At 39.4% G+C, this 25,754-nt stretch overlaps 1 protein-coding gene across 4 annotated transcripts in view; it reads right to left on the bottom strand.

The window, feature by feature from the left end:
* VCAN (versican) overlaps window positions 1-25,754 on the bottom strand; it is a 114,979-nt gene that overhangs the window by 56,823 nt on the left and 32,402 nt on the right. For 2 of the 4 annotated variants that reach the window (XM_087761539.1, XM_087761538.1), the window contains 2 exons: window positions 16,104-16,397; window positions 1,010-4,207 (listed from right to left, as the gene is read on the bottom strand). In XM_087761539.1, coding sequence (XP_087617665.1) covers window positions 1,010-4,207; window positions 16,104-16,397 — 3,492 coding nt within the window. The remainder of the gene's footprint in view (window positions 1-1,009; window positions 4,208-16,103; window positions 16,398-25,754) is intronic. The other 2 variants (XM_087761540.1, XM_087761541.1) reach the window with 1 other exon arrangement.

Below are 25,754 nucleotides of genomic sequence, written 5' to 3'. Positions count from 1 at the left end.
CCATTCAAAAGCATTGCATATAGTTAAGGTATATAAGACATAAAATGAATTTTCAGTGTGTTCCTTGAAAAAAAAAATTATAAAATAACTGTAAAATAATTAAACAGAATGCAACATTGAACAGAACAGATATTTTGAGCTTTATCCTTTTTGTCAGTTCTTTTACATTTCATTTTAAAAAACAAGATTTTACCAAAACATCTTAAATAGTAGTCAGTTGACAGGCTTCTTTAATGTAGAATTGCATAGCCTTCAGCTCTTGCATTATGGAGATATATTCATCATAAAACTCAACATTCAGTAGTTCATTGCTACTTCAGGAGTTTCTGTTCTGGATACCCATGGAATTGAAGCTATATACACATGTACAGTGCCATTAGCTAAAAAATGCAACAAAACTAAAGATTATGTCAATTTGCATCACAGGTTCTGTAAAATGGACTAAAAGAATATTATGATATGCTACGAAAATGTGCAAAAACCCTTCCCCCAAATCACAGGAGGTCCACTTGTGGACACAGTAGAGTGCCTCAACCTTTTTTAGCTGACTACACTGTACATGGAATTGTTAATAGCTACAGACTAATGGAATGTTAAAATAATCTAGTGCTTCGTTTAGGACTAGTAATGCATGGAATGGAAGCTGTGAAATTAAAATGCTTGTTTCACAGATAGCTGAAGTTAAATCAGTGACTTGACAACATTAAATAAGAAAACTGGACTATAGCCATCATGAATTTTAAGAAGAAATAAAACAGTTTCATATTCATTCTTACATAGAAATTAATCTTACCCCAAACCATATCTATATATAACACATTTCTGAGTTTTTTTTAATGGATAGAAAAATAGACCTACCAATATTTAGTAAGTTGCTGTCTAGATAAAACTTGTACTTTGCATCCTTCAGTGATCCAAGAAACATCTCCAGTATATTCTAAAGTACACGAGTTTGTTATGATAAACTGTCCATTCTGATGGACTGCAGGTCTAAAAGGCAAAATCTTACCTGTATCATTGCCTGTGATTTGAATAACATACAATCTTATGTCATTTCCACTATCAGGGTGTGAAGTAGAAGGAGACACCTCTTGAGGTTGTAAAGCCTCTGTGGCCACCTTTGCTTTGGGTGGTGCAGTAGGTCGTGCAACTGCAGTAGCAGTTGATGCTGTGAAATATTCCTTATCGATTTCTGGTTCTAACATCTTTCCTGTCAGATCATCATCAGCAGTGGCTTTACTGGGAGAAACAGATTCATCAATTATGATGATGTCATTGCTTGTCACCTCCTCTTCTTCCTCAGGAATGATATGTGGTGACTTTTGAGTAACAAAAGGTTTGGATGCTGATGTAGGCTGAATTTTGTCTACAACACTAATGGAAGGTGTTGTTACATCGCTGAGAATTGTTGCATTATCTGTTGCATTAGCTGAAAATATAGCTGGTTTGATTTCTTCATGTTCTTCTGATATTCCTGAGCCTTCCAGAGTCTGGCTTGGAGAAGCTCCCAAAGTCAGATGAGTAATGCTTTCCACCGTAGAATGACCTGTCGGCATCATACGGGGAGGCAACACAGATTCCCAGCTTACTACCTCACTGGCTTCTTCCCTGGCAGGGGTTCCTCTGCTTTCATATGTCTTTGCTTGGGTACTCGCTGTTATAGGCATCACTTCAGTGACCTTCTCTTCTTGATCAGTAGCAGTTTCGACTTCTGGAGTCACTGTTAGGTGCAATGTCCTGGTGCTAGTTTCATCAGGTCCCAGAATGCTTCCATAATCTGTGAGCTTCACTTCAGGCACTGATACTTCTGTTGCTGGATATGTCTCATCATAAGCTGAACCTGTCTCATCCTGTTTTTCCTGAATAGCTGTTTGAGATGATTCAGATCCTGGTGCTGTCTTTTGTTCATGTATTTGGACAGATGTAACAGATAAGGTAGACTCTGTGGCAGTATCTGTTTCCTTATCTTGATCTTTCGTGGAGAGTTCCTCTGGGAACACCTCGCTACCTTTTGCAGTTGTTCCTGTTGCTTCTGTATGAAAGATACCATCAAAAGGAGTCTGATCAGTAACTGGCATATCTCTAGTGACCTCACTCACTACAATAACTGGAACTAGGGAAGCATCATGCTCTTTCTGTGGAACTGTAGTATCTACCTTTGTTACATCTGTAAATATAATAGATTCATTTGTCCCTCCAAAGCCAGATGATGGTGTTCCTTTTCTCTCTTGAAGTGTTGCCACTGACTCCTCCTCAGTTGATGTCGCAATGCTTGTCTGGCCTTCCTCTGTCACTGTGTATTTTGAGGCCTCCATTTCAGTAGAAACTTCTTCAGTAGGCTTTGCTACCAATGTTTCAGTAGCCTCTCTTTGTTCAACTTCTGGGGTAGGAATAGATGTTTTTAAAACATACCCTGATGTTTCATCTCCGTCATGTTCAGTTACCTCCATGACTGTGGGCATAGCAGTTGGTAATACAGTAACACTTGAGGAGCTAAAAGACTTTATTGTTGCACTACTTTCATCCACTGGTATTTTGGATACTGTGATCATTTCCAAATCCAAAGAGCTGCTTGTGTGGGAGACATCCGTAGTATCTCTACTCTGATCAAAATCAGCTGATACAGCTTCTTCATCACTTTTCGTTTCCGCTGGCTCCATGCTTGTCTCAGTTTCATCTGTAACTACTGAAATCGGAGCTCCTGGATGCTTTGTATATTCTGTAATTTGCCCTGGAGATGATGTAGGCTCCATCCCAGAGATACCATCTTCTGTATCTAACTCATGTATTCTTTTAGTATGAGATGACTCTTCTGTCATATACTCCTGATCTTTATCTGTCGGCAGCCACATGCCAGAAGCTGAAGGAGCCTGTGTGAACTTCTCACTTGCAGAACGTCGCTCAGATTCTGCTGTAACACTAGTAGGAATGATGGTTGTGGCATGAGGGATCTTAACATCCATTGTTCTCATTTCTGGCTCCTTTGCTTTTTCCTGCTCTTCTAAAACGGCTGATCCTTCCGTTTGCTGAGATGAGTGAGTAACAGATGTGGTGCCTCGTCCAAAGTTTTGTGGGGAAACAGTACTTCCTGAGAGAGCGATGGCCTCAGATTCTGTTTGATTAACAGTTGATACAGAAAAGAATACAGGTATTCCAGATGACATGGTAGGCTGCACATCTCTCAGGTCCTCTCTGCTTCCTTCAGCTGACGCCTCATTATCAAACAATGTTGCAGAACTAAATTTAATTAATGGAGTTGACTCATCTGCTGTAGAAAATTGTCCAGTAGTTACTGCATGCTCGTCTACGAGTGTCTCTGATGCAGCAGGCACATCTGATTCCAGGACGCTATCAGTAGCCACACCAGAAACGCTATCAGGCATAACAGTGTACATGCTTTCTCTGCCCTCCCCCTCTGTAGTAAGATCATACTGATCAGTGAACAAAGCTTTAGGGTTTACAACAGTTGTAAGTTTCTTGTCAGATTTCACCTCCATTGACTTTTTTGTGGGTTCTTTTGTTGAGTGGGCACCAAGATACATATTCTCTTTTGTTTGTGAAACTGAAGTCCCTGTCCTGGGAAACTCTCTCCGAGAAGCTGGTAACAAGCTATCTGTAGCTGTCATCATGGGACCCACTTCTATTTGTTCAGTCTGGTTATCAGCATCATGTTTTTGTGTATCTCCTGTTTCAGTATCTTCCCACGAACCAGTGGAACTCTTAGCTACAGCTGTGCTATCCTGAAAAATTACAGAGGTCAAGAAAGCGTCCTCAATGCTTTCAGACCTACCTTGTTCCTCGGGCAATTCTGCTTCAGAGTAAGTGTGCTCCAGTTCCAAAGCTGCAGATGTGCTCTCTGTTAGCCTAGGTGAAACATCATATTCAGTCCTTCCCAGTGTATCATAAGTGCTTATTTCGCCATCTGTGACAGTCTGAGGTAGAAGGGTGGTTAACTGAATGTTCTCCATAAGCACTTCCATTTCCCTTTTTTCCTCAGCCACGTCAGTAGTCATTTCTGTACCTTCTTCAGTCTCTAGGGTTGTTTCCTCCAAAGCAGGGACCTCTGTTTTGGTGACAGCCACTTCAGTAATCGAAGTCTCAAAAACAGGAGGTTTAAGAGTAACTTTAGCAGATGACGATTTCACACTGTCAGTTTTCAGAGATGTAATCAGCTTAACAGTGGTAGGCTCTGATATGATTTTCTTACCTTAAAAAAGAAAAAAAATGTTAAGTCAGAACATTCAGTCAGAACACAAACAAATGTTATTTTAATTCAGTTTGAATGATCCCAACAAAAAGTAAATGCTACACTGAGAAATAAGTATAAAGGTCAAAGCTTACAATGACATAAAATAACTCATTATAAAGCTGTAGAACATCTAACGAAGTCAGATGAAATGAGAAGAGTAGCAGTATTATTCATATTCATCGTTTATATAATTACCCCTAGAAGTCCTCATATTATACAAATACCCATCAAAGAGCTAAGTACCGATAAGGGAATATAAAAGTTTATTTCATGATGTCATGAATGAGTGGCACTGCAGACCTGTGGGTTTTCTTCAAAGCTTACTGTTGCATACAACTGAAATGTATAAAGGGAGTGAAATACCACTTTAGATTATTTTCAGCACATAATTACAAATTGCGAAAAGCAACCCTCACAGGAGTGAGAGCATGCTTAAGCAACAGGAACAAACATGCCATCAAAAAGTACTGTTTTATAATGCCGCAAGAGCTGCTGCCCTGCATTTAAATTATACTGAGAGAAATTTATTATGGGGAAAGGTGAGAACAGTAAACCATAAGATCATAAACTTAATACTCTAATGATGTTGATCTTTGGAAAACACTTCAAAGATATACATCTGAAACTCCTTCACACAAAAAAAGTTCTTCTATGTGAGTGCTGAACATGAAAAGGCAGAGTGTTGAACCCTCTGAATGATGGGAGGAGTAAGGGGGTAGCTATCCTAGATTCATCCAGTAAACCAAATTGTGATGTTTTAAAGAATCTTCCTGCCTTATTCCTTGTCCACTCCTTCTGCCACAGATTTCCATCCTATCTGATGAGGAAATATGTGCCAACAACGATGACACTGCAAAGTCTGGTATCAGATTTTAAACTCCTGAAGAAGGTGAGTTTGTGCTGAAAAAACAGGATTTACTTGGGAAAATCCCAGGGTGGAAATGTCTCCCCTTCTGCCAGTTCTTCCAGGTCAGTAATCTTCAGAAGGGCAATGGCAGCAGACAGGTAGAAGATGTGAATGTCTTAAATCAGTGCTGTTAATTGCTGAGTGACTGAGTCAACAGCCTTACATGGATGCCAGTTAAGAGCAAAATATGGTCCTTTAAATCACACTAAGCATATGAAGAATGCATTAAACAGATTGTGTATATGAGGACTAACTGCTTACCAGACAGACACAACTACACATATAGCTTCTTGCAAAAGAAAATATTGCTCAACTTCTAATAAAGCAAAGAAGTCTATTCCCCTATCATGCAGAAATCAAAACAGTTACAGTACCTTACAAGGAAATATTGAAGCCAAAGGCTCATTATTATATCTGTGAGTTAATAAAAGAGATCAAGAAACTTTACTCAATGTAAGGTATGAATACAGTTATCAGGTGAAAAAGTGAGTTCTGAGATTGCATTTTTACTGCCTGGCATATGGGGATGAAGATCTTCTAGATGATGGTGCAGCCTCTGACTGACTCAGGACTTGCAGGAGCTAATAGTATGAGCAAAGAAGAGGAAGAAAATAAATGAAAAATACAGAAAGACTCAACTTAGTCACATATTTGTGCAATGACAGTTTATACTCAAGCATATGCAGTATGTGTGCACAAATCAGTTCTTTTCACACACCCATGTCTAATTAGGTACCCCTTTGATATTTGTAGATATGAATTCCTCATGTGTAAGTTAGGGTCACGCAAATATTTGTTTAGTTTCACACACCAAGCTTTGAAAATGCCACCTTTGCAAGAGAGCTATTTGATTTACCCTAAAGTAGCTAGGCTTGCCAGATGATGGCTGCTTAAGATTTCTAGAAGAATGGGTAGATTTACAGAGTAGGAAAATGTGGAAAGAGCTGATATTTCAGCTTTCTTGAACAAGAAGTGAAAGTGAAAAGGAAATCGTGACGGTAAGAAAATATGACGTCGCTGTGTTTAGAAGTGGTGGTGTTCTTTGCCAGCAGAAGAAGGAATGAATTCTTTTCCATACCAAATCTTTTAGTGGTTTTACAAAGAAGACTTAGCTACTTATATGCTCTTTCTTTGTAGGTTAAAACATTCTGTTGAGCAAGAAGAAGTAAAGTTCTTGAAATCCCACTACGCAAAGCACAGCCTTAACACAAGTAACTTTTGTGTTTTGGGGTTCTACAACCTAAAGTGGATGTTTATTTCTCTTGTCAATGCCTATGTGGTCCAAATGTGAGATGGTGTTCACACAATCAAGTATCAACAAATTTTTACAGTTTTTTTCCCTCCCTGCTTGCATGAGGATGGTTTAAACCATGGAGTTTTACTTCACAACTAGGGAGTGAAGAGCGCACACAAGTAAGTTAGCACTGTCCTCCTGAGTGGTAGTTGGTAACTGTTAAATTTCTACCAAAGAATCTGCCAATTTGCCTTAACAGCTCTTTTTTATGGCAAAATGAAAAGGAGACAGCATAGTCTCATATTCTCCCCTTCATATTCTGAATTTGTTTTGCAGCCAACATCAAGTGCTCATTCAGACCCCAATCACCTTATTTTAAGTGACTATCAAGATCACTGTTTGAAAGAATATGAAAACATAATACCCACTAACAAAGCTAGACAAAAATGAGGGCATGAGAATAGATTTTAAAACTTGTGGGAAAAAAAAGGTAACTTTATTTCATCACCGTTGGGAAATTGTGTATACTTAATCACAACCATTTATGTAGCTTCCCGATTTCCAAGAAATGTATGGAAGTCACAAAAGTTCACATATTTATGCCTGAGATGTAGTTATTTGTTGTTCATGACTCATTATCTGCTAATTACTTGATAAAATAGGTACACATTTATGAAGTAAACCTGAAAAAACACCAAGTGTATTTGATTTACTTATATTAATAAGTGAATAAATAAATATTAAATTCATATATTGGTGTAAGAAAAGCACATATCTTTTAAGAGTTTATCAATAAACAGTCAAATTTTCTCTTGTGGAAACTGCCATGGGATTACCAGTGTGCAAAGAGTACTAATGGTTAAAATCAACTACAGGGCCTCTAAAACTGCTTTGTCATAAATATGATACATAAGATTTTTCATACGGATCATTCAGGTTTGCAACTTATTTGAGTGGATCGAAAAAAGATGCTTCTTCAAAGAGAAATCTATCAATGCTATTTCTTTTTCTGCGGGAAAAGAAAAAAAACAAAGAGAAGGTTGCTTTTTTAATAGACTGAACATCAGTTTGAACTGTCGTCCTCTCCACCCAGATGTTTTGCATTACTGTACTCCTTGCATCATGCATGCAATGTGCTATCTCTTTTGTCCTTCTTCTGATTCAAGACATGAGGCAGATTTTCCTAATAAAATTTACAAACAGAGTAGCCACAAGAAAGCAAATTATCTCACCAACAGCTGCTCATATCAAAGAGTATCTTGTCATTTTTTAACTGATTCCTTTTATAGTGAACAACCTGCATGAAGTTGATTTTGAATGGAGTCTATGACTTTGCAGAGATACTATATTTTTTCACTGTTTATTTTATGTTTTCACTGTACATTCAGGATATCTGAGTGTACTTTCTGGAGGAGAAAATGCTTATTTTAAAAATTATATGTATTATATATATGATAATTTATATATATGCATTTTCAGCATAACCAGTTCCACAAAATTTTTAACCATGTGTCTAACTTGAACCACTTGAGCAATTTCCCTGCACTCAGAAATATTGTTTTGTGTTTACATTTAGGTATGTACTTAAGAACCTGAAGGAACACAGACCCTACAGATAAAAAAAGAAATTGTTCTGAGTCATTGCCAATGGCCAAAACAACAAAAAATCATTTTAAGTGAGAAGAAAACCTGGAAATAGTGAATTCTTTCTGTGAATAACAGCCAAAATAAATTATTCCAAATTATCAGTAATGTTAAGACAGTCAAAATTAATGGTTTGACATCTTCCAGCCCATTTAGAGCATGATGTCTATGCAGAGAGATTGCTTTGCTTAATTTTTACATATTGTTGTATGTTAATTCCTGTTTGTGCATTGTTAAGTTTGTTCCATGTGTCTGTCCCTTCCCTGCTACCAACCCTGGCAGAGAGGACAGTCTTGAATGTTCCCCTGGCTCTAAGAGTTATGCCACCTGGAGTTTAAATTACTGGCAGAACTTCCCAAACTGGACAAGACTAAGAGTAAGAACAGATCAAAAAAAATAAAAATTTGTGCTCTGGGTTACAGACTGAGCCAGAAACTTCTCATTACTACACCACCTCAGTTCCCGCTCATTCACTCATTTCAGGAAGCAGAAAGGTGGACAGGGGATGTGGAGTTTGGCTCATTACTTATGAGATGAGTGGTAGCATAAGGAGGATTCAAAATATGATACTGCAGCTGTAAGAGTTTCTCCGTAACTTCAGGTGTACACTGCCATTTACCTACACTGTGTTTTGACATCAAAACATGAGCCAAATGCAATGAGAAAAATAATTTAAAAATCTAAACGCAGTATCCATTTCCACTTACAAAATATGTGCAATATCAGAGAATATGAATGTGATTCTTAATAAAAATAAATTTAAAAGCTATTGGTCTATCTTATTTGTATGGAAAAACTTAAAAACATGACAAAAGGTCATGCATCCCCTTCACACCATTGCCCAAGGTTCTTCTCTTCCAGCTAACAAAACAGCAGAGGCAGCAGCTCTATTAGCTCTGTGAACACAAACACTCCTAAGTAAAACCACTTGCTATTTCATAACTTCTGAAGTCAGGCAGTTAAAGGGGGAAGGATATGTTATCTCCTGATTTATCCACATGGAAGTGTAGTTCTGTGAACAAATTATAGCCTATCCATCTATCCACAAAAGAACAATAGCAAAAAGCATTTTTCCTTCCACATTATTTATAATAAAAATGCCAAAGAGGACAAAAAAAATTATCAAGCCTCTTTAGTCAGCTCTTCCTAATGAAATCTGTATCCCAGCACCAAATAAAAGCAACAATCTTTGCTTCCTGACTGCAAAAACCAATTGAAGAACAAAGAAAGCCAAGACTGTCACTCGGGTCAGGAACCAACAGCAAAAATCTTGCTGCTTTGCTCTCCCCACCTAGTGTGAAAGGAGGCAAATCACCCGTATGTCCCATGAGTGGTACCCAGTTCCCACAGCAGTGAGCAAAGGTAATAAAGAGCAAAACTACTTTATCTTTCCTGTAGTTGAACACCTAAAGGGATAGATCTTTTACTTCTTCACTTTGTTGCTCCTAATCCAATCCTTGTTACCTGACCCATTCAGTGATCCGAGGGAATAAAAGAAAAATGCCTTTGACTGTGTCCTCTTTTCTTTCTTCTTTTCCTCTGTCCACAATGTTTGCACTTACGGACTATTCTTAAGGAACCCAGTTTTTAATGACTCAGATAAATGCAAGTTCACTTCCTCAGGCAAAAGAAACATGTCCTCCTGAAGCTCCACCTCCTGAGGCTCCAAACAGTTGCCTCACATACATCAGCCAGATTGATAAATCAGGTTCTCTGTCCATACTTTATGTACCATTTAAAAGGTTAAGCTGCACCCAACCACCTCCTCCTCCTTCTCAGGGTGAGGTACTAGTGAGGTTTATGGCACAAGATTATCTGAAGTGGATTGAAATCCTCTTGCCATTTTCAGCATGGTCTGACTGACTTCTCAAAATTCCTTCAACATGCAACTGAAGCAGAGTGGGGCAAGAAACATGCTGCGAGCTGTTAGTGTGCACAGCCTCTGTGGTGTTTGTCTGTTGCTATAGACCCAGCAGAGAGCTTCAGGGATTTATTCCTCCTACACCTGGTCCAAGATATTACTGGAGATCTCTGCAGGTATGTAGGTCTTGCTACACTGCATATCTGAGAGAAGTACAGAGATCTACCTTCTAAGCAAAATAATAAAAGCTAGAGAATTGTTATCTGGTGGTAGCTGCCTCACTAAGGCAGCTGAAGCCCTTCGCATAGCTTCACCTTCACAGAGGGGAAAGGCAGCATGAGCAGAGCCAACAGCTCTGTATACACTGTGGCCAGTACCATGACCTTGAGATGCTTGCCTGCTCAAAGGCATTTTACCCATTCTTATACTGGACTGTGAAATGGTAGAGGACACTGGCTTTATTATGTTCAGCACTCTATTGTGTTTCGTTTTCTTCAGATAGACAATTTTGTTCTCTGGGTGTCACCACGCCCAATGTCTTCAGTATTCTGTGGGCATTCCCAACCTGAACAAAAATCTCCTGTAATGCAGTCCCTGACATCAGGCTGGAAATAATTTTCTCATCCAGGAAATAGCTGAGACATGTAGCTACCAACGGTTGCTGTGGAGAAGGACAGAACTGCCTAGTTATTCAAAGTTTTCCAAACTAAGTCACATGCAGCAAAAGGGAAGACAACATTTCTTCTGCCAGCTTTTGAGCTATGCCTAAAAATCTTATCCTTTCTGCTGCCGGACAAGTGGAGCACAGTTGATGTTTTCTGAGCCTTAGCTTGCCATAATGGTGGCTCATGCTGTAGGACCTCCAAAAGAAGGGGCTTTTTTCTCTTTCCCTGCTCTGAAGTCCTCCATAGAAGAACACTGCTTACAAGTTGCCTTGCATTACCGAACACCCCTGTCCTAGCGAAACACTCTTACTTGAACTGACAAGAAACAGAGGGTTTGTGTTGGAGGGGTTTTGGGGTGGGCAGGGGACATGTTTGCAGAGAGACAATTATTCTCCACTTTCATCTTGCAAAGGTCTGTCCTGCTACATACTATGAAGCTTGCTGCTTCCTATATTTCTTCTATAAAAGTGTGCTCTGATTTTGAGCTTTAGACAGATGAAGCATCAAAGAAAGAGGTCCTCAGTCACAACCAGCAGTTGACTTACATACACTCCTGATGGGGCTGTATTGAAACAATCAAAACAACGTGGACTCCATTCATGACAAACACATATGGAAATGCTGTCTCAGAACTGGAATTTTCCAACCTCCAGCTAAAATGAAATCATAATGCCAAACCAAAGTGGCATAACCAAAGAGAAACAACAAAGGTGCATGAAACAAAGTCAAAATGAAAGAGCAAATCTAAAACAAAATGGTCAAATCCAGTGCAAAATGGTCAACACGTGTTTCGAGTCAAGCAAAAAATGTTTTGCTGAAAGATTTGCCAAAATCAATACAGGTCTATGAAAGAATTCAGCATTAATAAATCAGTGTTTCTCAGCAAAACATAGATTTATGTTTCAAAAATTCAACCACCTCTGTGTATGAAGTTCATCGAGTTCAATTTTGTTGCAGGTATGTAAGACAAAAACTGCACACATTTTGATTAGTGCATTTCTGGAGTGCAATTTATTCTACAGATACTATAATATAAAATGCTCCACCCAAGGTCAGTTGAAGCCTGCAGCAAAATTCCCACAAACTTCAGTGAACTAGACCTGGCAAGACTGGGGGGCTGAGGGATGGAATTAAATAAATACCCTATAGCTCTATGCAAGAACTAACTATTAAATAAGTACCCATTAAAAATGAAAATTTTTTTTGCTGATACAATATTTTATTCTCTTACAAATAAATATAAGTATTCAGCAACAGTTGTTCTACCTTTTTTTTTTTAATTGTAAATAGAAATTCTATATACTAACACTTGAAAAACTTTTCTTCTGACAATGGCCTCCAAGGAGCTACAAGTACTTAATCATGTGTCTAACCTGAAACTTTTTCAAGCCCCATCAGATACATGATTAGGTACCTCTCAGACAAAAAGACGAACTAAAAAGTCTGGCAAAAGGCTTGGAGGGATGAGAGGAAACATGCGGATAATGTTTCAGAAACTCAGAGCCATGTGGTTTCTGTAGAGTAAAAAAACCTTGTGATCAAAGTGAAGAAGTTTTCTTATTTTTTAACAAGATTTTTAGATTTTAAATCATGTATTATTAGTCTGGGCCGCTTTTATTTTCATAAAGTCAAGACACTTTGTACAATATAATTTTGTAACCAGAACACTGCTGAAGTTAAAATCTTGAACTTAACCGTACTATTAAATGTTGTCCAGGTTGGCTGTTTTATTGAAACTAGTGCATATCATTTGTAAGTTGAATTTTCTGCTTGGGTTACTGTTTTTCATTAATTTTAATAAATGTGATTCCTTTTTAAAAGTAAGTCAAATGTTCAAAATATAGATTGAGGTTTCTTCTAACTGCAATTTAAAATTAATATTTTCCACCAAAGAGACTTTTAATCACAGGATAGGAGTGAAGACTCTAAGCAGGGCTACAGAAAGAGATAACTCCTTTCTTAAATATACGATTTGTCTTTGTAATGACCAGAACACATGCCTGCTTTGCCACAAATCTATTGCTTCAGAGTATGTGTAAATTCAAGCACTGGACTCATCCCTTCTGTGGCTGGGAGGCATTTGTTTTGGTGGCCTTACTCAGGGAGTGTGGTATTACGCAGCATGAGTAAAAGTGGCAGATGCAGGTCCTTCATCATTGCCATTTCACTTCAGACTAAATGTGCAACATGTGGCCATAACCCTCGAAGCTGAGTCAATGGGAACTTCACTAGCTTTCACACAGGATGCAGAGGAAACTTTACAGGGTTGCTGTAAAAAAACTGAGATCACCGCATGAACATCTGCGCTGCAGACCTTCAGTGCTGGTGCTACCTGGGTAGCTAGCTTAATCCTGCCCTGTTCACAGAGGCACTCTGCATTTTTCCCTTTAGTTGACTAAGATCTCATAAATACAGGTAATGACCTCCCTTCTTCCTTTGTCAGTAACAGAAGTTTTTTGCTGGTGTGACTGGGTACACAGGCAAGGAGGGAAACATAACAATGTAATGTGAGACACCTCATGAGCACAGTAAGAGCTATAAGCACTGCATTGGAGTTATGTGGAAAGAGTCAAGATCTTAGGGAGAACTGACACGGTGGGAATCGCTATGTAAAAGCTTCATATCAAGCTAAAAGCAGTCAGAGTTTGGGGATAGTGGACTTTATGTGATGGACTACTACACTGAAACTTTGAAATAGAGATACTAGTAAGTTTTGGAAGAAACTTCCAGACAAAAGACAATTTGAAGCAAGGACTTAAATTCAAGCCTCCTGCTACACTGTAGAACCATTTTTTAATTTCTGTCCCTTCTTCTGCCCCCAAAAAGGGACTGGCTCCAAGGGTCCAACAGGAGACTGTGACTCACTCTACAGCCGCTGCTTCAGGCAGCTGCTTGAGATGTAAAAGACCAAGATGCTAGGCAGCAAGCCTCATTACTCACCACTTGCATAAGTTTTTTAGCAAAAGCAATGATTCCTGTGAAATCCTGAGCACCTTCTGAGAGGGAGAGAGCTTTCAGTAACTTCTGAAATATGTGTCAGACGGGCACCCTGAAGGACGGTACACAGTTCAGCATTACACTTCTGCGTTTCCCTACACAAAACCAGATGTATTTGGTAAAACCTGAGTCATCTAGCTAGCAGTATTTAATTAATTCTGATGTAATGTTGACTGAAATCACAAACTGCTAGAGAGCAGCCCACTGTCTACCAATTTGTGTTGGTTCTGTTTAGTCTTTCTTTTTTCTTGTAAAAGGGTTGACAGTCATAGACCGTCTACTTCCTGGCTTGCAAACTGATGAAATATTTATTCTCCATGTATCGAGGGCAAGAGTTTGCAGAAAAAGCAGTTATACAAACGGCAACAACCCAATACTTATCAAGGATGTTTTCAGAACAAATAGTATGTCACTAGAATTTGTTAACTAAAACTTCCGGAAAGAACATTGAAAAGCCACATGTTGTCTGAAAGGGGTGAAATTCACACAAATAAACAGAAAGTTGGAATTTTTCCTAACTAAAGATTAGATTACAGGCAAAATGTCCGGTCCCTACTTCAGTCTTTTAGAGGAACTGATGAATTTCATCCTTATTAAATTCAATTTGACCCACAACACTTAAAACTGATCATAAACAATCTGGGGGAGGGACAAAAGGAGTGGTATGACAAAACTCTGCTCTGCAGATTAAAGCACATACTTCTGAACTTAACTAGTCCTTATTCCTGTATGCCGTTCCCTTGAAATCCATTAGGACTACTTTCACATGCAAAGTTTTGGAACATCTTACCCACAAGCAATAAAGGAAAAAAAAAACCAATCCTATTTTAAAATATTGCAGAGAAGAGTGTCTGAGAACAGCCAGACTGTAACGTTACACCAGATGTTGGAATTTGTTCTCAAGCAGTAAGGTTTGTTCATAAATGAGCCTTCAATGCCTGAGTTAGAAAGATCTGCAGCTGCAGTTGGTTCATCATCCACAAAAATGGGGACAGTACAGGCTGCATATTTCAAACAGTTCTGACTGACAGTCACAGGACTGAGCCCAAAAAACCTAGATATTCACAGTTAAAGACCAAGTTCTGAACTTTTAACTCAATACAAGCAGCCTTTACACCTTAATGTCAATTGTACTATTTGCAACCACAGGAACTTCCTTGAACAGAGAGGCTTACAGGAAAACTGTTGAGCGGTCCAACCTGCCTATGCTGCCAAGGAGGCTGTAAGTCTCAGGGAAGCAGGATGTTCAGCCGGGAAGAAGCAGTCTGATCTCTTACATGTGATGCACCTTCCAACAATATCAGCGTCCTCTTGCACAAAGAACACTCCTGTGATGGAGGGGATCTTAAAGGATAGAAGTAAGGTGATGGCATCCTCTTTTAACAGACAGAGACAGCTGGTCTGTGGTATTTGAAAGGGCTACACAGAAACTTATATGTTGCACATCATGAGATGCATGGATGGGTTTCTGGAAGTGTAGGGAAAGAGTAAGTAGTCATCACGAATGACAGACAGAAATGATGCCTCTGGAGGAGGCAAGGCAGATGAGACCAGGACCTCCATGGTGGTGGTCTATGAAGCACTGCCAGTTCCCGGAAGGCCTGGAAGACAGGCAGGGATGTGGAACTGAGGCACAGGTGAGATGACATAGGGAAGAGAAACTCAGGTACACCAGAAGCTGCTGAACCTTTTGGGACAAAGGAACCTATGCAAGGATAGGCTGCACCATAATAATAGCAGAGCCAGGCTGCTGGCACTGAAAATGGAAGAGGTTACAGAAGAATATTTAACCCCGAAGCCAAAGGAAAGCTGACAGATGTGAAGGAGATCTGGTTTAGACTGATGCAGCCTACCAGGTGAATGTGGCAAATGCTTGATGCGCCTCTGAAAATACCAGGAAGGAAAGAAGCAGCGGTAAGAAAGGTAATTTAGACCATCCATGTTACCAGCTGTCTGGCATGTGAAACACTGAGCGAGTTAGAGTAGAACTTACAACTGCCTTAGAAGCCTAAAAAATATGATGGGACAAAATGCCTGGAATCCAGAGATAGCACCCAAATTACGGGCATCTCAAACACCTGAAAATAGCCAGGCTTGTATGCAGTCTGTAAACAGCCTCTCTTGTTGCCATGACTGGAGACAGAATATCAAGTTAGATCACAGTCATCCACCCAGTCAAGTAGGACATTTCTTCTGTTCTTACATTCATTGACGTGACACAAAGATACTAGGGTTCACTCAGGCACCGAAATATGTAGCATCCACAGTCCCAGGGTGACTGTGGATATGGTGTGTCACTCTGTATAAAAATACTGCTTAGGCTGAAATCTTACCATAAAATTTTGCCTGTCTTTATCTGCCAACGTTACTTTAAGACATTTGTTTTAGTTCGGTTTTTCTCTCTTTTATGTAAAGCCATAGTGATAAAAGAATTTTTTAAAAACTCACACGCACCACAAGAACTGAAACAAAACACATATTAAAGAAGACACTTTTCAGGATTAGCATGGTGAGCATACTGAAAATTATAACTAAAAAAAGCTTACGTTCATAGCAGTAGGCATCAAACTTGCTATCTGGGTAAGGAAAGCCTGTTTGGTTCTCATAGCGATACAGGGTTCTCACCCCAAGTAAACCTCCACCACACTGGGGCCTTGCCACCGAGGCTGGGTAACGAACGCTGCCATCTGCCAGCCAGCCATAGTCACACTGGTCAAAGCCATTCCTCCAGGCGACATACAGGTTCCCAACAGAAGCAAGAACGCCATCTCTTTTCCGACACAGCTCTTTAGCTTCCTCAAAGGTGAGCTTCTCAGGGACTGAGACATGAACCACTTCATCTAGAGGAAGAAAACAAAGATAATAAAGACTAAGTATCACATTCCACCATCAAATCAGCTTAGTTCCCCTCTTCCAATATTTTTGTTCTTAAAACAATCAGATAGGCAGAAAATCAAATGTCTCAGATTTGAATATGAAAATGAGCCTACCACAAAGCATGAACATTTATATGCAAACTTTATGCGATGAAGTACACTGTGATAGGAGATTGAGTCCCTCCCTCAGTATCTAGGCAGAGGCAACAGCAGCCTTGAAGGTCCTCTGTGACCTCAGTTGGAGTAGACTTTGCAACTCAACCGCATTAATTAAATCCAGTCCAACAGAATTTATTTTCTCAGTAAAACAAATCATTTACATCTGCAAGCCTCCTACCTGACCTTTTTAGTCATCACTAGAATCTCACTTGAGACACATAAAAAAAGCAAATGGTCTTCACTGTCTGCTCCATAGCAGCTTCTAATGTCATATTTCCATCAGTCGTCATCTTGCCTCATGGGGAAACAAAGGTGAGGGAATGCAGTAGATATGTTGTGGGCAAAAAGCCCTTTTTGTGTGAAAAAGCTGAATTCGTCTAAAATGCTGCTAGAATGTTTAGCTTCCATGGAATAGTAATTTGTAAACAACAGTCTTCCAGCTGGAAACTGAAACAAAACAAATAACACATCTAATATTTTACTTCCAAGCTAAACCACCATTGTGGAGTTGGCTTGGTTGCCTCATTCACCCAAACACTATAAAGAAAATCAAGGCTCTAATGTTCATAACGTGGGAATGAAACAGTAAACCGACCCCTTTCTAATTTTTGCTCAGACTTCAGGTAGAACTGATGAGACCTAAAACCAGCGTGTTCAGCTCTAGAAAACAGACCAAATTCAAAATATTTTTTATGAGACACTTATTCTCTTCTTTAACTACAGTAGGCCAGAACACAACAGTCAACTGTTGCAGGAGAGCACTGCTTATTCATATTGGACATGCAATCTGTCTTACCTCTGCAGTTGTCTCAAGGCAACCTAGCAAAAGGCAGAAACTACATCACCCCAAGCAGTTTCATTCACATGAATATTAAGCTTGTTTCAGGCTTGAAAGGAATGCAAGTGTGAAAGGAGGCAATGTGCCAATTTTCTTTTTCCTCCTAGGTAGAAACTCTGATTTGTTATTACAGCTGTAGTATCAATTCCACAGTGTAAGTTTCTTTATACATGTTGTAGGGAGTTTCTAACTTAGAGGTAAAGGGACAGCACATGTTTACTGGACACATTTTAAGATAAGGAAAACAAAGAATCATTCACCCTCAGAAGAACCAGAATGCTTCATTCAGCTCTTCAGACCACACAGATAACATACTTTTTTATTAAACACTTCTGCAGAAGACAACTTTTTTTGCATGAGGGGGCAGATCTGGTATGATGGCCAATACAGTGGATGCAGTTATCCTACCACACCATCCCAATGAAACATCATGAAACAATGGAGCAAAGAAAGACCTCACCAGGGCAGCCCCCTCTGTTGTGAGGACACACAGCAGCCATGATGTATATGAAAATTAGCAGTTAAAATGATTGCAATTAAATAGCAGATAATATTGGTCCAGTTAGACAAGAAAATGAGACAAGTAAGAAAAACAAACAAGTATGATGGATCAAAAAGTAAATAATGTCAAACAATCCCACAACATTCTTTTGGGGAGAAACTTATTGAAAACATAGGAAAATGGGTAAACAGTGCAAGATTAATAGCAAAGCAATTTTTACATCAACTGATCTGGATCACTGCTTCCAAATGGAGCTTGTGCGTAACACCATTAAAGTTAGCTCTGAGCTGTCATCTGCACTCTGCTAAAGCAAGGAAATTTAACGCATGGCTATAAGACTTCGAAATACAGGGTTCAATCAGTACTTGTGTGAAAGTGGTCACTTTAGCTGGGAACTTGCTAATCCAAGTTGCACAAGAGCATTTCTACATGGAAATCTGCCTTAAATTTGTCTCGGAGTATACCTGTATACACATTATTGATAACACTGCACATTTAAAAGATGGGTAGCATATCTTTCTTTGTACTGATTCTGTTCTACTGACTCCACATGTATTTATCTGATTCATCTGTTAAAGTCAGCTGCTGTCATACAGATACCATCTTTGTCAAAGGGTGTTTTACCACAAAAACTAAATTATAAAAAACGTCATGTGCTTAAGGAAAAATGCAGCCTAACCAGAACAGTCCAATAAGTTAAGTCCAAAGTAGCATTCTTTGCCACCTTTGTGGTATATTAAAGAATTTGGAGGATAAATTCACAAAGAATGCAAAAAGGTGCCAGAGCCATCAGCAAAATGCCCTTATTGTCATTCCACCATATACCAAGTAAATATTCATTTATTTCAGGAACACTAGCGATAAGATAAAGGGTACGAAGATGTTAAAACATGGCAGCTTGCAATTGCTCTAGTTAATGAGTGTTTTGCTATGATTCCAGAATTTCTATTAAAAAAAAATCCAGTAAAGTGCAAAAGTCAGATTCCAAATAGCAGTCATTTAGCCTAGGAGATATGACTCTGCAATTTGTCTGTCTAGTTTGAAAATAAATTAAAATTCTGTATGACTGAGGGTGCATTTAATGTGCATAATAATTGTTGGGATGAAACGTAAAAAACAAAGCAAGAGCTTAATAAGGGCCTTGCTATATAAATCCAAAAACACTTAAAAGTTGTCCTGCCATCTTCCAAAACTATGTCACAAAGAAAAAAAAGAGAAAGGTTTATGGTTTTTGTTGAGCGCTTGGGAAGAAAACAGTGCTCAAAACACTTCTTCAGCTGGATGGCATCAGTTTGTTTTCAGCAGCTCTAAATTATGTGATGAGAAAGTTTGCACAACCTTTCCTGCACTTCTCACCTGGAGTGGACTGTGGGCATGTATACTTCATGCAAAGCAGACTTAGCACTTCAGGGATATGGCGACCCATACAGCACAGAGACAGCTAACCAGGAGCTGCTGTTTGTGTGCAGTAAGTGCAATCACTTGGTAGGTGCAGGGATGACATTTTACTCTCCATGTCACCTCTCTCACATGATTAGTGCTGAGACGCTTGCTCACCACCAGTCTCCTTGGTCAGAAAGAGATGGCTGCCAAACCATTGATATTTTGGGTGCATGTTCTGGAAGCGGTACTTAATAATCCCACAGCTCTTTATCCTCACAGCAATGTGGAAATTCAGTCTACCGTATGTGAAAAGAGCGCTGGTCCTACTTCACTGTCAACATGTCTTTTTCTCTCATAGTAAGAACTTGGGCTGGAAACCTTACTGTTCCCCAGTCAGCTTACACAAAAGCTGGGCGATAGAGCAGGCAGGACAGATGAAGGCATATGAAGAAAGGTGTTGATCGCTGAAGGAAGAACAGCAAAGAGCTCTGGGAATTTCCTCTGGCACTGCTAAGCACTTGAGGAAAAACTGTACAATGGAGCTTAGGTTCTGCTGAGTTCTTTCATGGACTCGGCCTCAAAACTGACAGAGGCTTTCAAGAGGCCATGGAAAAAGGATTTATGCTCCAATCCTGATTTCCAGCATGCCAGTCAATGTAGCTTAAACATCCTGACTCCTTCAAAGTACCAAAGAGAAAAGGATTTGACCCTTGCACAGAAACTTCCTCTAAAAAGCAAAAAAGTTAATGGTGAATCTAATAAAATGTATTTAATCCATGCAGTCTCTAAAATTAACTCCTATTTTTGGAAGCACAACGGGCTCCATATTTAGCAGGAAGATTCATCCTGTCACACTCTTACAGTATCTTTATTATGATGTCTGAAAGCACTTCAGTTTCCCAGCCAAAACACTGGAAACAAGGAAATTAAGAGAAAACTTGTCTGGTCGATAAACAAATGACATAGCCACCAACACCAGCAGGGCAGATTCAATTTTTGTGTGGGTTAAAAGCCATGTGCAATGTTTTTATAGCTGGAGTACACTCCGAGTAACTTAGCAATATTATTCAGGCAAACCCCAGGGCTTAGACCAGCAGATGAAGATAAACTAGTCCTACAGTACCAGGGGGTGAAATGGAGACCATGACAATGTTTAGACTGCAGACAATAATGTAATGTATATTATTGCTGGCTCCTGTTTAAAACCAAGCTTCAGGTCGAACATCCAGCCTCAGCAGTCAGAGCACTTGAAGAATCCCCAGGATTTTCCTGTTACATGTGTTTGTTTCGCTTGGTTAAAAGAGACACCTGATGAAAGTCATGCTTTTTCCCTCTCTTTCAAATATATCAAGATAGATGAAGAAACCAGTTTTTTCTCTTGAAGACAAAAGCTGATTCACTACAACCCCCAAGGAAAAAGCTTAAGATCTACAGACTTATCAGCCGGTTTTGTAGCAAGCTTCATTCCTTTGAAGGTTAATTCATTTATTCTCTCTCATCAGGAGACATCTCACTGAGCTGGGCATGTTTGTAGATGTGAATTTCATGAATCACACATCTTAAAAGCAAACACAGAAATAAGGGCAGGCTAGAACCATAGCTGGGGGTCAATACACAACATGTATTGACTAGGGCAGAAGTAATGAATCTCGATGTAAGCCCTCCAGCACAGACCTCACCAGTAATTTCTTTTTCCATAGATGAAAACACAATTAAGGGACTGGTGGGCTGCTACTTCCTAGAGGAGATCTTTGAGCCTAACTATGTGGCACTCTCTTCCCAGAGCAGAACATCATCTCCTCAACTTCACATACCATCACCCACCATGCCAGGCACAACAAAATGAGCTACAAGTCACTTGGATCTGGCAGCTGAAGGCATCACATGCAAGTCCATGACAAAAGTTTTACAGATGTCTGAAGGATTCTCCCAAACTGCAGAAAAGCTTAAGAGTGAGTCACTCACTGAATGCTTTTGACACATCTGGTAACACACCGACTGGATGGTGGCTGGTCAACCACCCGTGACATGTCCTCACTATTATCCAATCCATGTGAGAGAATGACAAATACTAAGAAGACATTTATATTTTTTTGGTTGTAATATTTTTAGTCTTTTTCCCCCATTTTGCTCTGCCAGAGCAACAGGAGCCTTCATTATTAGTGTCTTAACTGGAATTTGTTACTCACAAGCTTTACTTTGTGGTTGGGTGCTCAGATTCTACAACCTCCACTACCTTCAGCGTCAACTAAAGAAAGACATAAGAATATCCAAAATTATATTAAATACACAAAAAGCTAATCATTCCCATAGATGGAAATGCTTAACTCTAACAATTTTAAATAAAAACAAGACAAAAAATTTCCAGTACCTTTCCATCTTAGCTTCTTCATGGTATTCTTGCTTGAGAAGAAGAAACATTATCCCCCACTAAGAAATTTGCAGGTCTCCTTTTTTGAGCATAGTGGGTCTGTGGTGAACTCCATACTGTTCACTAGCTGTTTCTGAAATGAGAGTTCTTTCTGGAACCCACCAAGCTCATCAAGCAAAGATGCCCTTATGGGGATATTAGACCTCCAGGACTCTGTGGCTGCAGTTGCAGATCAGGGTGCCCTGAGTCAGGCATGAAAGATGTCCAAAAGTGACAAAATTTCATCTTTTCTGATGTTATATGGAACATCCTAAGGACATTCCCCACCTGCAGCTGTAACCTGATGTTACTGCTCCTTATTTTGTCACAGCCACATGGTTGGCAGTTCAAAGATCAAGCAGTCATAAGACACTGACATCATGATTTCCTTTTCCTCAGAAATATGGTATCTGTCCAAATCTTCATTTCTAGAACAAAATCAAGTGTGCCAAGAAGCAGGAATATTGTGGCCACTTTAAGGACTAAGGCATTTACCTTTGCACCTGGAGGACCACATGTCCCAAGAATTTCCATTTCCTCCTCCTCTCTTTCCCTCTTTGGCCAAAAGGCCCACAGAAAAAGGCAGTAGCAGCCACCAACAGGACTGCCAGACTGCTTGTGCACCAAAGAGGAAAGAGATACTGCCCACATCTATCCTTCCTCTCCACACATGCGTGAAGATAATGGAGACCACTACCCTCATCTTGAATACTCTGGAAAAAACAAACAGATACATTTGGGCCAAGACAGACCTGAAAAGTTTCATCTGTCTTCACCATAGGCAGCAGCCTTGGAGGCTACATATAGTTAGCCCATTTATTAATCCAACTCATGCTCCAGCATTCCCCCTCTTTCTCAAACTGCACAGACAAGACACCTTGTCTCAGCTGTAGTTCTCTTTGTCCATCCTGCCGCTGTTAAGGGCTGATTCTCTGACACACCAGACTAGTAAAGAGGTATCGTTAACAAAGTCACAAATTACTGTGAAACACTCTCTAGGACTGGAAAACCACAAAGACCTAAGCAGCTAGGTCCAACTTTAAAGCAGAAAGCTAGACAAGCTGAAGAAGTCTCTTTCTCTCACACGTTAGAACAAGCTAGTTGCTTATTTTTGATACACATCAGCAATGATTTAATTAAATTCTCCTGAATGTCTTAGGTCTATTCTATGCAAAACCATAGGCTGAACAGGAATCCACTGCATTTGACAAGACTGGAAGTGTATACTTTTCCCACAGGCTTGCTCTCAAGCATGAACAGTAGCATGACAACGACTATACCCTTAGAGAGCTCTGCTGTAGTTGCAAAGTGACACTGGTTTTTACTTATATAGAGAGGGAAAATGAACTTCGCATTCTTTATGATTCTTTTTTTTTTTTTTTTGTGCCTCACTCTCACAAAAATCATTTAGACATCAGGATTTTCGGATCTCCCCAAAGATGAGCTTTATCACATTATGACTTCAAATACAATGTCATGCATAAAAACCACCATGGCGATATTTCTTTTTTGGTTTACTCTATTTGGGCTCTCTACCCGTCTTGAGAACTCTTGGATCCATGATGCTGCATTAGGTCACACAATTCAAGGCTGGAGAAATGTCCAGTGTAAGCCAATGCAAAGGATGTGACCCTACCAGAGGCCCTGAAACAAGAAGAAAGGAAAAGACCCTTTTCTCTGCATCCCTGTTTTAAAAACTAATCTAATTGTGGCTCCAGAATCAGAATGGACTCCGGAAAAGATCTTTAGCTGCCCAAAACACAGAAGAAACTTCTCATCTGAAGCTATATGTTAGACTATGACTTCTTTATTCTTTATGATTCTCACAGAAATTTCCATGACAATAGCAAAACTGCATGAGACTAGGTGGAAAGTATTTAAAGGACATCTGGTTTTGTTTTTACTTTTTCTTCCCTGCATCACTGTGGGGGGGGAAACAGTGCATGGAAGGGAGACTGTATAATCTTCCCCACAGCCACCCCAAAATAACTTTCTTAGCATGAGTCCCCATCTGCATGTTACATATGCTTGTTAGACATATATGGCTTCTAACTGGCTTTGGCCAGAAGACAATGCTGCATGGGGTAGTTTGTGCTTTGGCTCCATACCACACACTCACAGCCCCTCACTTCATCAGTGGGCTTTGGCAAGCAGATCTCACTTTGTCTCCATTTCTGACACCACAGCACTGTCAAATCAATCACATACACACTTATCTGAAGACAGAATGGAAACCCCGCCTTCCCCATCACCCATTTGCATTCAAGGGGTTATTCCATAGAAGGCACTGGTGCAGACACCGCTTCAGTTGGAGGTGTTAAGAGAACCTCAGAGTTATACCCAAATATATTGCAGGTCAATCACTTTGGATTAAACTTTTTATTAGTAAATCATCTCCCACAGTTCAGGTATCCTAAATGTTTTTGTTAGTGCTTAGTACACTGAAATATGCAATGAAATATGAGGAATGTAAATCGGTTTGTAACAAGAGACCATGGCCAGTACCTATTTAATGATATTTTGACTCCAGATTCTTATTTTTATCACTAGGAGCTCAGAAATTTTAAATCCTTCCCATAATTATTCTTCCGTGTTTTTTAGCAAAACTCAAATATTTAACTTATAATTGTGCAGGTTTTAATTTATCTGGCTTTCCTCAGAACAAGGAAATGGTAGAAGTTCGCCTCAACAAGTGGTTTTAATTTAAGCTAATAGTTTGTGTTTCAAGGAGAAATCCATGTTTCTGGCTAACTTTGTGATTTCATATGGCCAGAAAGGAAGAAAACTGAAATGATGTTGCTCCTACAAATCCTTAGTGCAAGTACCCAAATCAGTACCGTAAATTCAATACATATTTATGTTAAGATGTATTGCAAGAATTCCTACCACCATTTATGGCCTTCTGGGGTAACATGCTAATAGCAGCCAACAGATCAATAACTGTTCAATGACTTCCATGATGACATTCTCATTATGGCCCAGATTTCGATATTGTTAATCAAGCACCATCTTATTCCATGAATAGTCATCCCACTGACACAGGCTTTCCAAATAAGGACCTATTTAGTGCAAGTAAGTCTAATAGATTTGGCATTGAATCAGAATAGGCTATGCAGATATGAACTTTCAAATTCACATGGAAAAAAGCATGTTTAAGGACAGTTCTACAGTATACTAAGTACCATGAATATCCTTTGTTATTAATGAAGTGTTGAGAGTGTTCATTACAAGAGAAAGTTCGTACCTTGCAGAATCAGCCTTCGGTGGACAGAGTAATCAGAATTTTGGCATAACCTTAAATCTTGAACTGTAAGTCTCCTACCAACATACGAATGTGTTACAAAACAGCAAACAAAACACAGGATCTAGTTTACTGCAATGTTTGCTTTCCAGTAACTTCTGTTGACATTTTATCTAATTCTCTGTTTTTTGTGGATGAGTGGTTCCAAAGTGTAATCTCATTGATGCTATGTAACTTCAAACAAGCTCTGCATTTGAAATTAACCTTTGTTCTTACAGAAACTGCTTCAGTTATATCAACAAAGCCATCCTGGTTCCTTAGTCCCATCTTGAAAAGGAAGTCTGGCTCAGAGACTCATGTTTCTGTGAAGGCACTGAAGAATAATTTATCCTGTGCTATACCTTGATGTGGTATTGTGTCTTCCTAACATGCATCTGTTTCTTTTCATCCAAACAGAATAAACTAACTCCTCTGCATGTCAGTGTAACATGCCTATGCCCTATATCCATAAAACCATCTCTCCTTCTGAGTCCTAGAAGTTATTTTCTGACCCCAATTCATTTGAAAACTTCTGAGAAAATAGGCAAAAAAAAAGGGGGGTGGGGGGGAATTTGCCATTAAAATTGATCAATATAATCAGAAAAAAAATTTCCTATGCAGCAGGTTGAGGCTGTACAGCTAATTGGCAATTATCTCGTCCACAGCAGTCACCTCTTCACAGCACATACATAGATAGCTTAAGGATGAGTTTTCCTATGTGCTCAGTGTTGCCCTGACTCTGCTTTCTT

The sequence above is a fragment of the Nipponia nippon genome, unplaced genomic scaffold (assembly GCF_047370975.1).
Source record: "Nipponia nippon isolate SJK-2023a ecotype South Korea unplaced genomic scaffold, ASM4737097v1 scaffold_24, whole genome shotgun sequence".
Lineage (NCBI taxonomy): Eukaryota > Metazoa > Chordata > Aves > Pelecaniformes > Threskiornithidae > Nipponia > Nipponia nippon.
Note: the sequence above shows the minus strand (reverse complement) of the source record. Positions and strands in the feature narration are given on the sequence as shown.